The 17,516-nt window shown below is 40.7% G+C and overlaps 1 protein-coding gene across 7 annotated transcripts in view; it reads right to left on the bottom strand.

Moving 5' to 3' along the window:
• The window catches only part of gigyf2 (GRB10 interacting GYF protein 2), a 68,731-nt gene that overhangs the window by 4,174 nt on the left and 47,041 nt on the right, over nucleotides 1-17,516 (bottom strand). For all 7 annotated transcript variants that reach the window (XM_047018189.1, XM_047018191.1, XM_047018190.1 and 4 more), the window contains exons 25-26: nucleotides 395-603; nucleotides 71-222 (exon numbers count right to left, since the gene is read on the bottom strand). In XM_047018189.1, the coding sequence (XP_046874145.1) occupies nucleotides 71-222; nucleotides 395-603 (361 nt within the window). The remainder of the gene's footprint in view (nucleotides 1-70; nucleotides 223-394; nucleotides 604-17,516) is intronic.

Raw genomic sequence — 17,516 nt, 5'->3', positions numbered from 1 at the left:
TAAAGCTGAAGCTGTTTTTATTTACAATGAACCAGTGAACTAGTCAGATTAGTGCGTTGGACCAATTTACCATCCAGGTTGTTGGCGGTGTTGAGCATATGCAGAGTATGTTCACACCACTGCATGAAGCCGTCCTGCTGGCTCCTATTGACCCCCTGAAACAGCTTGAGCAGCTTCTCCTCTTCATCCACCTTCTTGTTGGCACGCCCACTGACCGAGTTACTGCACAGACGCATAATGGGAGAAATTATACACACCACTAAAATGTCAGTTCAAAGAACTGCATGTAAACCCATGTATCTTGAACAATGAAGGGAGAGAAACAAGTCCTGGTCTACAAAAGAAGGGTGGGAAAGGACGAGAGAAATTGAGAGAAAGACACTGCAGTGGGTACCTCAAGTTTGCATTCCCCTTGTTGTTCTTTGGAGGGTTGCCTTTTTTGGTAGCAGGGGGAGGGGGCAGGGAGGCCTCTTTCACTGCCTCATCCCAGAAGCCAATGTTGGAGTTATGGGTGTCACCCCAAATGCTGCTAGGATCGGAACCCCAGTTGGAGTTTCCAGTGGCTGCATTTACCGCCCCCCACACTGACGAGCTCAGTGTGGTCTAGAGAAAAATGATCATGAAGTCACTGTGAGAAGCTGTTACTGTGAACACCGTATATGCCACTATGCAATTATTTTAATTAGCCACCTATTGCATTTTTACCTTTTCTTCTTCTTATTATTATTATTAGTGGCCAAGCAGCAAAACCACCTATTGTGTTTCTACCTTTGGTGGCCAAGCAACGAAACTTATTCTTATTGTTATTATATCTCTCCATGAAATGGCTCAATAGGTCAAAAAGTCAGTGGCTCGATTTTGGACTTTGCAGACAAAACTTTTGAATTGTATGACCGATTTTCAAAAATGAGGTACCATTGGATTCCCTGGATCAAGACGAGTTCAACACATCTTATGGGGTCAACACCCGGTTATATAGATTTTCCGCAAATTCCGGTTTTATCAAAAACCTTTGAAAGCCTACTCATCCTACAATTTGTTTCCAATCTTCCCCAGAATTGGCAAACATCATCGAAGCAACCCTCACTGAAATTATCAAAGGATATTTGATGTTCTAAATCGTTGCATGTATAGTAGTATAGTATGCAGTGCACACCAAAAACGCAAATAGAAGTAGAAAAATGTTTGGTTACAACAGCTGTGCGAGGGATTTCAGTTGTTGTGTTTGTTCACTTAAATGTGTGTAATGTTATTGTTTTTTGGTTAAGATAATGATGTTGGTCACCCTGATTGTGCATGTTGTGTAGTTTAATGGGATCAGAGAATCTGACCATGATAAAGTATTGTCAAGCTGCTGTACCATCACAAGGTACACTTGCAAACAGCTGGACATTAGCTCTACCTTTGTCCAGTACCCTGCACGACTCTTGTCAGTTGTGTATGACTGAGACTCTAGAGAGATGTTAATTACATTTACATTTAGTCATTTAGCAGACGCTCTTATCCAGAGCGACCTACAGTAAGTACAGGGACATTCCCCCGAGGCATGTAGGGTGAAGTGTCTTGCCCAAGGACACAATGTCATTTGGCACAGCCGGGAATCAAACTGGCAACTAGGGCTGCACGATTATAGACAAAATGGTAATCACGATTATTTTGATCAATATTGAGATCACGATTAATTATCACGATTATTTGTTGATTTTAACCTAATCACATTTTATTGTCACAATGCATTGTACCTGCAGAATGGATGTGAATAAAACTCAAAATATACAATCAATAAAAAACGAATATTCCATAACAGAATGTAACCAAATGAGAACATTTCAGAACTATGCAGAAAAGACTAGTTGATGATCAAAGGCAGGTCACAGTAGGGCTGGGCGATACGGGTAAAAAACTATCGATATAGATATTTATATTTACATTTGATAACAATAATTAAAACGATAGACCACAGATCTGTAGTAGTAGCCAGAGCGTTGGTCGAATTCGATTTAACGTTACTTCCGTTGTACGGTGTAGGCTGAAATGAATTATTTTCATGAACAGATTGACAAAGTTTAGGCTGTGGCAATGGAGTTCAGGTTAGTAGTCACTAGTCAGATAGTTTCACCTGAAAGACTTGATTTAAGTAAGGGTAGTGCCGAACATGTGCCGCCGTTTGACTTCCTACCTACTGCACTGTAAACAGCTGTGGAGATGTTTTTTTAGCTAGTAGACTAGGCTACAGTACAGCATTGCAGTGAGCTACACTGGTTTGAAACCACAGGTAAAGATAATTTCACCAACAAATCGTTTACTTGTAATCTAATGTCATAATAAATCCTACAACGAAAATATATTTGTGAGGAATGTTTGTTTTAACAATTGAAAACAGATGCATCATAGACCGCTGTAGTATGGTGTTGCCCGGGCAACAGAGGCTAATGTCATGATGCAAATGCTTCAGTGAAATGGTAGACTACTGTTTCCTAAAGTAGATGTAACTACTTCCTTATAACAGCTTATATTGTACATTAAACTTCACAATTGTGTTTCATATCACAAAGTCAAATTAGTAAATAGTAGTTATCACCCTGGCCTCTTTGCTTGTGGCTTTTCTGCAGCTGCCTTGCAGTCAAGCAGTTAGCCTAGCCTAGCTATCTCCAAGAAGTTAACGAGCTGCAAAAATAATGTTCTGCTAGAGGTAATCACGCGATATTTCGTGATGTTAGTGACGTTAGTAGCGTCAGTGACTGTGGCTAGCAAGTTAGCCACCGTTAGCTTCACTTTTACCACAAAAACTTAATCAAAACCTAAACCGTGCAACGGAACATAAATCCCAATAGAACCAACGCAATCGTGACCAAGACGAACCTTTTGACATCGACGTTGTGTATGTATTCCAAATATTGACTGAGCCTTGGGGGCACGAAAATAAACAATAATAATATGTGAGATAACAATGGTTGTGCCCTTGCCAAAGGCAAAGCACACCCAATGAATTAATGTTACAATATGTTTATTGAGGGAAGTCATCACTTCGATAATTATTTTTTTGATTGATGATTTATCGCCCAGCCCCAGGTCACAGGTAGGTTTTTTTGTTTTCTTTGTTAAGATAGTACCTTATCACCAACTGCTATCGTGGAATTTTCCTCACGTTACTCTGGCCCCGTCCACACTAGCCCGGGTAAATACAAATACGCATATTCGAATTGAAAACGATCTCCGTCCACACTAGCGTTTTCATATCGTTTTCCAAATGTTTGCCGTCCACACTAACACGGGTACATGACAATTGTTTTCATGGTTACGCAATTCCTGCCCCTCCCTCCCGCCACGGTGCCGTTTACATACTCTTTCACTTTGTTTCACCTTCCATGTTCATCTTGACATTATAGCTATAGAGCGAAAGCTACCCCCAATGCCATGGCAACTGAACGTCATCGTATCTGAAAGGCTCCGTGGACCCCGTCCCAGAGCCTTTTTCCATGGCTCTGCCCCGTCCACACTACTACGCGAACCCGGCGTTTTCAAATGTCTCCGGCTAGGAGAGCGTATTCGAAAAGCTCAGTTTTCAGTGTCCAAATACGCCGCATTAGTGTAGATGGGAGGTGCAAACGCAGACATATGTATGTGTTTCTAAATTTACTCGGGCTAGTGCGGACGGGGCCCGTCCTCTGTAACCATCTACATCTAGAAACTAAGCTGAGTGGTGCAGGGAACATCTCGTGATCAGACATTAGGTGTATTCGACTCCATGCAGCACCACAGCCGGCTGCAGCCTGCAGATTGGAGAAAGAGTTTATCATAGCCCAGTACATGAAATGACAAATTTCCAGACTTTGAAGAGCCGTTTATAACTCCTCCCCGACTGCAAGTGGCAACTCTCGCTGGTTGTTTCATGCAGCCGCAGCCGATGTCGAACGCGCCTATTGGTTTACGGAGCGCTAGATTGGCTTTGCAAAAAATAACTTTGATACCGAGCGTTCTATTAATGGAATTACGCATTTAAAATAATCGCTCGATCACGTGAATTTGATCGTGGGAAGCCGAAATCGTGATCTTAATTAGATAAATCGTGCAGCCCTACTGGCAACCTTCAGATTACTAGCCTGATTCCCTAACCGCTCAGCCATCTGACTTCCAATTCAGGTAGAGTTCCTATAACCATGGATTTTTAACCAGTTTTGGGGAATTTTGAAAACGGTGTTTCTGTGTTGGGGTATGTTTTTTGGGCTACTTCTAATCCTCATGCAGCCGCCGCATTTATGCTTTGGTGTGACCTGCGCTGGGAAAGAGGGAAACAGCATGGATTGGGAAAGTGTGTGGGCAGAGCAAGCATTAGTAGCACATTACCTACACACACTTCCTTTAGTAAAGTGTATCCTCACTTTCATAAAGTTATTGTTGTAATCAAAGCTTTTAAAGAATGGATTTCTGCATGATGGGCCTGACCAGAGCACGGGTGGCCTGACAGAACACGCTTCAAAGTTGTCACTTTCAAAAGGGTGGCATTTTTATCCCATCAGGCCAAGATGTCTGAAAGTTGGTACGCATGCCTTATTGCCAATGGGGAACATTTTTTTTTAAAAACATTTAAATGACTTAAAATCAGCAATTCCAATTGTCTTGAAATGTTGTGTACATGTATGAAAGACATGTCTGTGTCATGTAAATTTAGTAATGGTTTGCAATGTTGAGGAGGAACCCGCCATTGCTGCCTGCAGCTGTATTTAGGGTTCGTCCGGTAGGAGGGAACCCTATTGTTAATGGTGGTATTATTATGGTAGTCCTATGGGAGTCAGCCCCAAGACCAGAACTGTAAAAAGTTGTGAAATTTGGCATGTAGAAACTGCAGCATATTAGTAACTACCATATCAAACATGGGTCACTTCAGACAGAAAGTGGCGCTACAGGCCACACCCCAATTTGACCATTTTCAAAGTGATGCCATTTTCCCCAAAATTCTGAAATGTTGTATACATGCCTTATTGCTCATGCGGAACAAAAAAGTCTCAAATCCAATATGGCGGCTGTTAAAGGTTCTTTTCTGTACAATATAGATTAAGGAAACACGTTTTTTTGCTTCTCCTCCTTCAATTCTGGTCCAATCTTCCCCTGAATTGGCACACGTCAGAGCAATCTTCACTCAATTCTTCAACAGATTTTTGATTTTCGAAACCGTTTGTCCGGTACAGCATCAAAATCTGCAACAAAGCAACCAAACAGGAAGTTTTCTCAAATCTCAGCAAATCTTTGAGATATCAACTAGGGATGTAACGATATTGACGATATTGCGCTATCGCGGTGGTAAACGTGTCTCGATGTTTTGTAAGGATGAAAACAACAACCCCGAAGTTGAGATTGTGCCAGCCCCTGCAGCTTTTAAATCAGATGTCTGGAAAAATTTTGGTTTCGCCGTTTCAAAAAACTCAAAAGGAGGGAAGGTGGTGGACAGACAATGGTTTATGTGCAAGCACTGCCACAGTAAACTGCGATACAACACGGGAAACACAAGCCACATGCAAAGTCATCTGACAACCCATCATCCCGAAAAGTTTGCAGCTTCTCTCACAAAGAAAGTAATCTCCGGTCAAAAAACCCTGAAGGAGGCATTTTCAACAACTATGCCACACAACAGCGCAAGGGCTCAAGAAATCACGAGGTACATCGCGGAATACATAGAGTGTGATTTTTGTCCCTTTTCTGCAGTAGATGGCAAAGGATTTAAAAGGTTAGTGGCCAAGCTTGAGCCGAAGTATCAAATGCCGTCGCAGGCTCATTTTAGTCATAAATACAACAATAAATTGCCTGTTGACTGGCAAAAGCAGAATACATTTCAGTATTTTTTTTGCTATTATCCTCACAAACACTATTGTGAGCTATTTAACAATACCGTGAGCTTTTCCACAATATCGCAATAAATATCGTACCGTGAGGTCAATATCGAAACTGTATCTTACCGTGAGATTTTGATATCGTTACATCCCTAATATCAACACCAAAGTTGGTATATCGGTGACACTACAATATGTTACAATGAGCAAAGGCAACTTTATACCTCCAAAAATGATTGATGATATAAAGCAAATCAAATGTATTGCTAACGCAAAAAAAATGCTTTACACATCCGCCGGCCAAAAACTGATACTGTGATTCAATCACAAGTTCATATGAAGACTCTTGAGAATGTTTAGAACACAAATCTGAGAAAGTTGACTAAGGTGAAAAGTAGATTTGTGAATATTTGAAACATGCATACTTGGCTAATCTATAGAGACATTTCCAATGAAATGTCTCCCCTGCTCCTCAGCACACGTGCACTCCACATTCTCACACACTCAGCCTTTCCCTGACACGCACAAGCTTGGCGAGACGCACACGCAACATTTCAGGACAATGTGGGCTGACCAAGCCCCCACTCACTCCTTGATTTTCAGCATAGGCCCTAGAGAAGCCTCAAGAACCTATAACAGCCGCCATATTGGATTTCTCTGTACAATAAAGATTTGTCCGAAACTACATAAATCTACTCCTCATAAACCATGGCTCCAATTGACTTGAAACGTAGTATGTGTGTAGGATACATGTCTTTCAATTTGATATTTAGCCAAGAGGAATGTGGCATACAATATGGCAGATTTATTTGCAGGGATGCAAACACATGTATGGTCAAAAAAGAGAGAAGTAATTTCAGCCCTCACCCCACGGCAAATATCCATATACTTACATTGCCACCAACCTCCTGATATCCCTGGCCCACCCCTATATGCACAGAGTAAAATGACATTCTGAAGATCAAAATACACCAAAACTAATTTGTAATATTCAATTTAATTTTTTTTCCAGAGACATAAACTCTTATTAAATTATCTAGCACTTCTTCTGGTTTTACTCCTTCCTATTCTTCCTGGCCACCTCTAAGGGCACTAAATGTTGATGATCCTAGCCAACTCCTTCAGCTGAGTAACAGCCTGGGAATGGCCCCTCACCACAGGATCAATGGAGGACAAGGCCTGTAGGTTCTTACTTTTTAGAGGTAGTTTGTTCTACTTGCCACAAGCTGTGTACGGTCACCTTCCCAATAAAATCCATGACAGTAGGCGATTTCTTTAAGACTGCAAGGGAAGCTCGGCTTCCCCTAAAATGTCAAAAAAATGTATGGTCAAATATTTACTATTGTGTTAACATTTTAAATGTGTTAGAACACGTTCATTTTGAAGACGCGTTCGTTCAGAATCAGATACATTATAGTAGCAGGTAGACTTACTCGATTTCCTTCTCATACTTTCCGGTAGCGTCACAGTGTATTTCTCTGTTGAAGCCCAGCGTCCAGGGACTTGATTGGGGCTGCTTTGAACAGATTTTTTTTTGTGTTTCGAAACTATACGGTCATTGGATAAATGTTGCGATTATGTCCCTCCCACGGACGCTCAGCGTCACGCACGCCGGGTTTTTGCTTGAGGGAGGGGCTGACGAAAGACTGCATCTCCTTTTTAATGATAGCGATTTTGTACTATAAAAAGTCGCCGAAGCCATTCGAGCTCAGTCCCATTAGCGGATTTCGCAAGTGTAGTCAAAAGACAAACTGCTGCAACCTATTCTTGGTATTTGTTTGTGCAAAATTGCTAGCAAATTTTCATCATACATTTCATATAATTATACACCACATTCCGTGTTTCAGTTTACCTAATTCCCACATTTCCTTCGATGTTTATCCTAATTCATCCCCACCGGCAGCACAAATACATACTTGTCAGCCCACTCTGTCTGAAATTTGCAATTTTTGGAATCAACTTTTCGCTTTAAGGGTTTGTCTCGCCATGATTTTCGCTAAAGAAGAAACAGGTACCGTTGGCAAATCGATGAGCCTGCGTTGTTGTGAATGACACACACAACCTGCGTGACCCACAGGTTGCGGCCAATGTTGAGTGAGTGATTCCTGATGGAGCTTTAGATTGGACACGGAAGATATAAAGCACATCTAGTAGGAAAAAAATATAGGCTATAGCACAAAATCAGGCACCAATGAAAACTTAATTGTATTGCGTCTAGGTCCGGATCCGCCTATTGAGTCACCTCGCCATAGACGGTAAAAGGTACGCAGCAAGAAGGACATTTTAAAACTTTGAAATTTGAAAACAAATTTCAGACTGCGTTGAACGTGGTAAAAATGACACAGTGGTGTATTTACAAATATGCTCTGATTAACTAAAATTGAACCTGTTGCTTAAATGTCAATTTACACAGCTTTTTCCTTAAAAACATTTCCCTGTTGTTTCAAATAAATCCCCTTAACATTTCCTCCCTCAAATACATGTTTTAATGTAATGTCAAAGCTTACAACATTGTCAACCTACAAGCCACTGCATCCAAGAGTTCCAACTCTACACACCTGTCAAAATACTCCATGGCCAAACACTACCCAAGTTGTGTACAATCTATCACACAAACATCAGAAGGCTACATGTTCTCATCCACATCAAACACATATCCCCATTATCAGCTACAATTAAACCTGTAAGATTTCCATTTGTTCTTAAGAATAGCCTGTAATTGTTTCATTGGACAGCCATTCATTATTAGCTATCCATCATTTTTACCTGTACCTTTGTCATTACAGGAACCCTGTCAAACCAAACCCTGACCTTGCTGAACACAGAGAATGATACTATGCTGACAACTAAGATCTCAACTTCAACCTGGCTGATTTTAGCCAACCCATTCCCTACACTGGTAAATACATGGCTTATTATTTTTACTTTGCATTTCACGATAACTACACTATCGCAAAGATTAAAAATACACTTACAGCACATTAACACCCAATCATCCTTTACAAAACATGTCTTACGGCATTGTACAACGCATTTTGTTCATCAAACACCTTGTCCGATTAGTGCTAAGCATAGTTCACCTATTACACATTTTACTGCACTAGGACTGTCAAAATTGCTCAAAAATGACGTATCGAATATTCCCTTAAAAAAAAACAAACACATGTATTCGAATTTCTGGTTGCACATTAGGTACGTCATTAACAGGACAAATTAATACAACGAAACATAACTACTTGTATACTGTAGGTAGGCCTAATTTATTTAAGTTTAAAACATATTTGACAACATATTACCTACACAAAAATAAGTAAATGAACCAATGGCCAAGACCGCAGACCTTGGCCTCTCACTCGCACTCTTCTTTCTCTCTCACGCACCGTCCCGCTCTCTGCGCATAGCGGTGTAAAATGAACGACAACAATAAACAAATGCTGTATTCTGATCAAGAGTTTAGTGCAAGCAATTTAAGGTTGCGATTCTTGCCCAAATATAGCAGGCTTCATTCAGTGACTGAAACATATTAATAACATTAAAGTTTTACAGTACAGACCTTTTTTGATGAACATTCTAGAATTTTCATTCGTCAAGTTTGGCCCTTGAAAGCTTCCGGTTTCAGACGCGCGAATGATTGTTTTGATGGAAGTCAGCTAGTTCAGAAGGAAGTAGTGAGCAAGTTACAGTGGCAAATGATTTTTTAAACAATGTCAATTGTTGCTGTGTTTGGCTGTTCGTCGAGATTGGGGACGAACAAGTTGTCAACAAGTTTACATTTCCTATAAAAACGGGACAACGAGATGACTGGGTTGCTGCTGTAGCTAAATAATAGCTTTCAACGTTGTTTCAATAGTAGCTCATATTGGTGGAAATACCGTTAGAATAGCATTGATTTTGGTTGTGTTTTCAACGTTGTTTCAATATTAAATAAGGGTGAAAATTATGATGGGTCAACATGGTCTGGCGTTGGTTCAATGAAATTGGCGTTGAAAGCGGAATGTTGATTCAGCATAGTTTCAATTAAGTTTGCTATCTGGGTGCCTTAAAAAGGTGGTTTGGGGTGCCATAACTGGTCATGGAAAGGAATTTCCAATCGTGCCTAGCACCAGTGGCGATGTGTCCAGGCTTAGGTTACTGAAATGAATTTGAGCCACAGGCAAGGATCCACCTGAACAATAAATGTAGGCTACTTCAGTAGAGATAAAACGGTTGTGGATCGGATCTGACACTGCATGAGTAGTCTATGGCTAACTATGGCTAGGCTATGGTTAACTCTCATATCCACCTGTTTTTTTAACCCTCGACCATACACTGGGTTCAGAAATGACAGGTGTGTGATGTAAAAACAGCAGATCATATTGAACATTTATCGGTGCATTTATTATTTACTACAATTTCACAGCAGTTATTCAACAAGTAATTAGCAGATACAGCCTACCCGCTGCACACCTTTACCGACCGTTGCATTTAGTATGCAGGCATCATAGCTGGTCTAACCATCTGTATCTTAATATGCCTACATTGTTTGTTGACTCCCATAAAAAAAAAATTGCTGTAGGGATCAGACTTAGTTGTAGGCATCAGACTTTTAGGCTCCAATAACCTATTTACTGACAGTAAACGCACTCTACCAAATAGTATTTGGTAGGCTAATGTAGCTACTATTTGAAATGGTGGTAGACATCGGGATAGATTAGCTCTAGCTCTACCTTAGGTAGGCTATCAATTTCAGATCAGCCTAAAATAAATTATAGTCTAAAATAAATAACAATCTGATCCAGTGGGTCGGTTAGGGGACACTAATCGATGTGTCGCTGCTATTCACAGACAGTTAATTTATGGTAATATGCGCTAGTCATGTTAACGCGATGGTAAAGTAGTTAGCAACTAATGTATGAGATGCGCTAACCGGATGTAGTTCAGGGCCTTGCGTTCTAAACTGGTCTGTTATCGTTTACGTTTCAAAAAAGGTCTATAGAACTGACATTGAACACTCCGAGCGAGCTGTGCTGTGGTAAACATGGAGATGTAGCCTCTAGTTGCTAGTTGTTGAATGGTAAGCTAACTCTAGCTTACATAGTTTACACACTACTTTAGCTGTAGGCTCTACAAGTTTACCATCAACTGACCAAAATCCAAAATATTTCCAGACATCAATAGATTTTTGGGGGTTACAATCACTTTCTCTGCAGCGGTCAAGCTGGGTTCAGCACTTTCTGCCATCTTCCACGCAAATCAACTGTCAAGCAGTGACTCAGGCGCGCGCCCACCCGCTAAGCAGACAGACGCCCCGTCGCTGCTGCTGCGGTTGTTTTTTTTAACATTCTAATATTAATTTTCACATTCGAAATTCAGTTTTTAACCACTATTCAAATATATATTTGAATTTAGAATATTTCGTTGACAGCCCTATACTGCACACAATACTTGTGCAAAGCATACATTTGTGCATGTTTTAATGTAATGTTTTCCCTCTTAGTGTTTCCACACAGGCCAACATCCCAATCAATTTAGCACAACTCTATCAACACACCCGCCACGGGATACATCAACAACTTGACGTTTAGATTTCAAAGTTGTCTGTGACCTCCTGAAACTCAATGAAATCAAATTGACAAGGATGAAACCACCTTGATAATACACCTGCTAATTGATAACAATCCAAACTTCTCTTTTTGCCTTTTAAACATTTGACAGTCAACTTTAAATCAACCAAACACAGCTTGGTCATGTTTTCTTCTTTGGCATAATTAAACTAAGACCAGACTTACACTTATTAGAAAGCATGGGCCTGACCAGAGCATAGGTGGCCCTATAGAAAATGCCTCAAAGTTGTCATTTTCAAAAAGGATGGCATTTTGACCCTATCAGGCCCAAATGTCTGAAAGTTGGTATGCATGTCTTCAGCTCATGTGGAACAAAAAAAGTCTGAAAAACCCACAATGTCTGGCATATAGCAAGCATTGCGGTGGCCATACCCAAAACCAAGTCAACCGGAAAACTTGGAAGTTATTTATTCATTGTTGTTATCAGTAAGATTCAGTTATTGTATTTGTCAAACAACAGTTTGTTTTAACTGTTGTGTTTTATTTCACACTAGGGATGGGCATTCGACTAAATTGTCTTAATCGATCGTCGGGAGAATTAACGATTGATTTTCGATTAATCATTAACATTTTTATATTAAAATTCACAATTTATAGGTTATATTAAAATGCAGTGAAAATAGAAAAAACACAGCGTGTTTCCGCATTGAGATCTGTAGTGTAAAGGGCCCTATTATCGTCCACTAAATCTCCAACGTTCGGGGCCCCATTATCGTCCACAACCGTTTCTTCCGTTAATTTCTTAAAGAAAATATGCAGCAGCAACAAAAGAAAGTAACTCATCGATATGTACACATCTTATTATGCTGCACACCAAATTACAGCTTCTTACTTCGAGATTTGAGTGTGTAAATACGCTCTCAAACCGTATGTGTAGCATCTGCCTTCCGCAGCGTCAAACTGATCTCCATTGAAAGTGGTTGGGTGGATGATAATGGGACCCCCTGGCTAACTGCTAAAATCAGGAAAGTAACATTTCTAGGCATATCCGGATTGGATTTCAATACCGGAATGTTATAATATAGGTGTGTATCTATATATTAAAGTATAATGCTGTGACATAGATGCTGTGACATAGGCCTAACGTTTTTAATTTGTAGTATAATGACATTTTGGTAACATTGCTAACGAGCGTCGAGAACTAGGTGGACGATAATGGGACCCCTTACTAGGTATTACAAGAAAAACAACTATTTCTGTAACTCCTAGAAGCGGAGCCGACAGCTAGAAGCCTGTGTTCAAACACAACTGACCCTCGTTTTTTTCCGGCTAATTAACAAAGCTTCATAAAAACCTTCGCCCTCAACAATACTTAAGGGTAGCATATCCATCTCGATGGACTTACAGATCCGTTGGGTAATTTTCTCTGCTCGTTGTGCATCGCAGCTCCTCCGTGCTAGCACCAAGAGCAGGATGCACCGCCACTAACCAGGGTCGGATGTACGTTCTTCAAGTGGTACATCATTTGATTCGTAGAGGAGTTGTATTTATACTCAGCTTTGCAGTGTTGGCAGTGAACAAAGGAATTTTTTAGTCAATATCAGTGTTTCCCACACATAGACTAATTTGTGGCGGTGCGCCACAGAATCAACACCGGCCGCCACACATTGCGTTTCGTAAAATATTTGTTTTTATCGCTATTTAGGTTAAAACACGCAGCGTATTCGTTCAGCTGCATTTCCTTTCCCCTGCTCTCCCTCCGTCTCTCTGTCACTCATGCGTCTTTCTCACATATGCACAGTCACAACGTCAGCACACGTTAGCAACAACAACGCATACATATGCCGTTCTAGTAAGACCGACAGCTATATCAGCGAGCCTTCAGCATTAGTGCCGTAGCTAAAAGTCGAGAAAAGTTGAGGCTACTTTTCGCGAGGTACCTTACTCAGATTTACATTTAGTCATTTAGCAGACGCTCTTATCCAGAGCTAATTACAGTACTCGAAGTTTCCCCTTCGTTCTTTTGGTGAGAAGTCTCAAGAGCTAGCTTACCCGGCGTCATGGAGCCAACCAGTTAAATAGTTGTTTAGCACTAGGGTTGCTACATGCATAATGCAGAAATAATATGTTAGTTGTTGTTAATTTTGTGAAGGTGTGAATCATTTTGGATTAATATTTAATGTAACAAATTACTAACAAATTAACTGTAAAGAATTATTAACGAAGGAATTATTACGACCCCCCCCCCCCCCCCCCCCCCCCCCCCCCCGTCTGACAACCCCCACCCCTCCCCGCCACAATTAGGTTTCTAATCTGTGGGAAACACTGCAATATGGTCTCACGCTACACTTCGCCGTGACCTCTTCATATTTACTTTTGAAATAGCTACATGGAAACTCGCCGGTAATTGAGTAGGCCTGTGGCGTTTTTTTCCTAACATTGGCTTCATTTGGTAAAATGTTTAGCTAGTTGCTGCCAGATAGCGATGTCCCTTGAATTTTTTTCGTCCCATCATTTTTTCTAATTTTAATGCTCTTATCAACAATGAAAAGTGGATCGGATTGCTTGGTGCAAATGTTTTTTTTTTTCTTTTTTTTTTTTGTGTTAACATTGCAATTGCCTGGCTTTGACGACGAGGCGAAGAATTCGCATCAGCTGTATGCTTGGCCATTGGCGATGATAGCTCAGTTCACAAAGACAAAACACACAGGTCACTTTGGTCTTGTCAATGTAACCATTTGGCAACTTTTTTAAAGTAAACTTTCCATTCAGAATCTTATTGGCATCCACTTCTGCGCCTCGCGCTCGCCATCCACTCAAAATGTAACATTAGCCTACTACTCTTTAACCGACTCGCAAGCCCAAACAAGTATGTGTGACAACAAAAGCCTGTTTGTTTTTCTTTTTGCTAGGCCAAAAAGAACGTATAAAGAACATTTATGAATATTTGAAATATGCATGCTTGGCTAAATGCCAGGGCTTCTGCCAATGAATGTCTGCCTTCCTCCCCTTACATGCGCGGGCTCCAAATTCTCATGGACACATCCAGGCCTCAGACACACGCAAGCCTGGGGAGATGCACACAAGGCTTTCTAGAAAAGGGTGGGCTGACCAAGCCCCCACCCCTCACTCCTTGGCTTGAACCAAAGGCCCTGGTGTATCTTGATGGTGTTGCATTTCCGATTTGGTATCCCATTAGTAAAAGATTTTCCACATTTTGGCACACAAACTATAGGCCACGAGTAACACCACAAATGGCTAACCACTTCCCATACATGGCTCTGCAGGCCACGCCAAAATTTTACATTTTAAAAGTGATGGCATTTCCACTCCATAAGTCCAACATGTCTGAACGTTGGTATGCATGTCTTATTGCTCATGGGGAACAAAAAAGTATCCAAATCCCACAATGTCTACAGCATAGATTTTTCTCTACAGTGACAATTTGCGAACCATTTCAAAAGGGACTATTATTCACAATGTGGAAGAATCCGCCATTGCTGCTTGCAGTATATTTGGTGGCCATGCGGCGAAGCTGCAAAGTCACTTAAGTGTTTGTACCTTTTCTAATTAGGTGTGCTTGCCTTTGGCAACAAAACCTATTGTTCTTCCTCAGATACACTCCCGGTCAAAAGTTTTGGAACACCCCCATTTTTTCCAGTTTTTATTGAAATGTAAGCAGTTCAAGTCAGGTGAATGATCTGAAACTGTACAAAGGTAAGCAGTAAACTACCAGAGGTAAAAAAGAAATGGTTTAGTTTACCAAAAACTGCAAATAATACTAAAAGGCCTTTTTCAGGGAACAAGTAATGGGTTGACAATTTACATCTGTTCTGCAGCAATGGAAGTAAATTAAGCCGTGAAAGTTTATGCTAACAATTCCTACAGGTGTCCCAACTTTTGTTGATTACTTAAAACACCCTTTATAAAAGCAGTGTTGGAACACACTGTGTTACTACCCCCTCTTAAGGATTATTTGGACAGTATTGTACTGCAGGAAGTAGAATATTGCTCTCATATTGGCGAAAAAAGGCAATTAACAAAGGACGACAGACAGACCATTATAATCCTTTAAAGTGTAGGTCTTTCCTTTAGAGAAATTGCAAAGAAAGCCAAGGTGTCATTGAGTACAGTTTCCTATACCAATAAAAGGCACCTGGAAACTGACAGGAAGAGGTCTGGCAGACCTAAAGCCACAACAGAATCAGAAGAAGTTTCTCAGAGTCAACAGCATGCGTGATAGGCTGCTCACAGGACAACAACTTCAAGCACAGCTTAACACTGGTCGAAGTAAGCAAGTCTCAGTTTCAACTGTGAAGAGAAGACTTCGAGCTGCAGGTTTCACAGGTCGAGTGGCAGTAAGAAAACCATTGCTAAAATGGCAAAATAAGAAAAAAAAGGCTTGCCTGGGCCATGAAGCATGACATGTGGACTACTGAAGACTGGAAGAAGGTCTTATGGACCGATGAATCAAATTTGAAATCTTTGGTTCGTCACGCAGGGTTTTTATACGCCATCGAGTAGGTGAAAGGATGGTTCCTCGGTGTGTGACACCAACTGTCAAACATGGAGGAGGAAGCGGGATGGTCTGGGGCTATGGATGGTGCTGGATCCAGTCTGCAACTTCCACAGAGTGAGTGGGACCCTGAACCAAAACTGCAAACACAGCATTTTGCAGCACCATGCAATACCGTCTGGTATACGCCTAGTTGGTCAGTCCAATCCTACAGCAAGATAATGACCTAAAATATACCTCCAGGCTATGTCAGAACTACCTTAGAAGAAAAAAACAAGACTGTAGGCTTCAAATCATGGAATGGCAATCTCCAGACTTAGACCCCATCAAGCTGGTTTGGAATGAACTGGACAGAAGGGTGAAAAGCAAAGCAACCTACAAGTGAAACAGATTTGTGGGAACTTCTGCAACAGTGTTGGGAAGAACTTTCTGAACAATATTTGATTTCCTTAGTAGAAAGAATGCCACAAGTGTGTTTGGCTGTTATATCTGCACAAGGTGGCTACTTTGATAAGTCAAAAATGTTGATAAAATTTAGTTAAACAAAATGATTGCATTATTTATTTTTTTATCTCCAATTGTTTATTGGGTGTGCTCAAGCCTTCGGCGAGCACAACCATCGTTCTCGCATATATATTTATTCTTTATTATTTATTTTCCCAACCCTAAGTATCCCTCAATATTTGGACGACATAGACAACGCAGGTGTCAAAAGGGTGTGGCAAAAAGTGCCTTGTGTGCACAAAGGGAACTCAGTCCTTGCCTACGTCACACGTTAACAGCGCATAGATACGACGTGCATAGATGTGCTAGTAAGACGGTTGCACAGGAAGTATTGTATCGTTCCGTGGTGTACTAGCAGCATTATACATTTAAACAATTCAAGACTTGCATGTACAGTAAGTAATGTCACATTAATAAATGTATTTAAACTCAAGCTTGTGTGGTGCGTTGCTGTCTTCAATGCCGCAGCCTAAACTTTGTCAAAAGAAACGTTTTTCATTTCCAGTGCATTCAAACAATACCCTCAGTGAAGTTTGGCTAGCAACAGCAGCTAGGCTAGCTTGCTCTTAGCACAATTCAGTTTCTCCACGCAGGGCTCTACACTTGAGACCTAAATGGTTGCTTTTGGCTTTGTTACGATGATGACAATTTTCCAGCAAACTTCTTTTGAATTAGATATTTTCCCCTAAATAGATATCAAGCTTATTTACGTGTTTGGGGGCATATTTTCAGTTAGCAGATGGTACTGTATGAATCACGATTCCATCTTTAAAGTACTGCCGGTGACAACGTTGTTAGAATAGCTTGTTTCAAAGGGGGTTCATCTTGCTTCATAATAAACGGCCCCAACTGCAACCGACGCAAGCAAGCACCCTCTACAATTTTCCCAGAAATTGTAACCTCTCTAGTTTGTTTTATGCTTTGATTTCAGAGTACATTGACACTAAAATGCGCAAATTTCAATAAACACTGGAAAAATTGAGGTGTTCTAACTTTCTTTTGACTGGTAGTGTATATTTATTATTATTATTATTATTATTTATTTTCCCCACCCCTAAGGCTCCGTAAATGTTTGCACTACATAGACAAGGTCGGTGTCAAAATATTCGTCTTGGTCACGATTGC

The sequence above is a fragment of the Hypomesus transpacificus genome, unplaced genomic scaffold, assembly GCF_021917145.1.
Source record: "Hypomesus transpacificus isolate Combined female unplaced genomic scaffold, fHypTra1 scaffold_96, whole genome shotgun sequence".
Taxonomy (NCBI): Eukaryota; Metazoa; Chordata; class Actinopteri; order Osmeriformes; family Osmeridae; genus Hypomesus; species Hypomesus transpacificus.
Note: the sequence above shows the minus strand (reverse complement) of the source record. Positions and strands in the feature narration are given on the sequence as shown.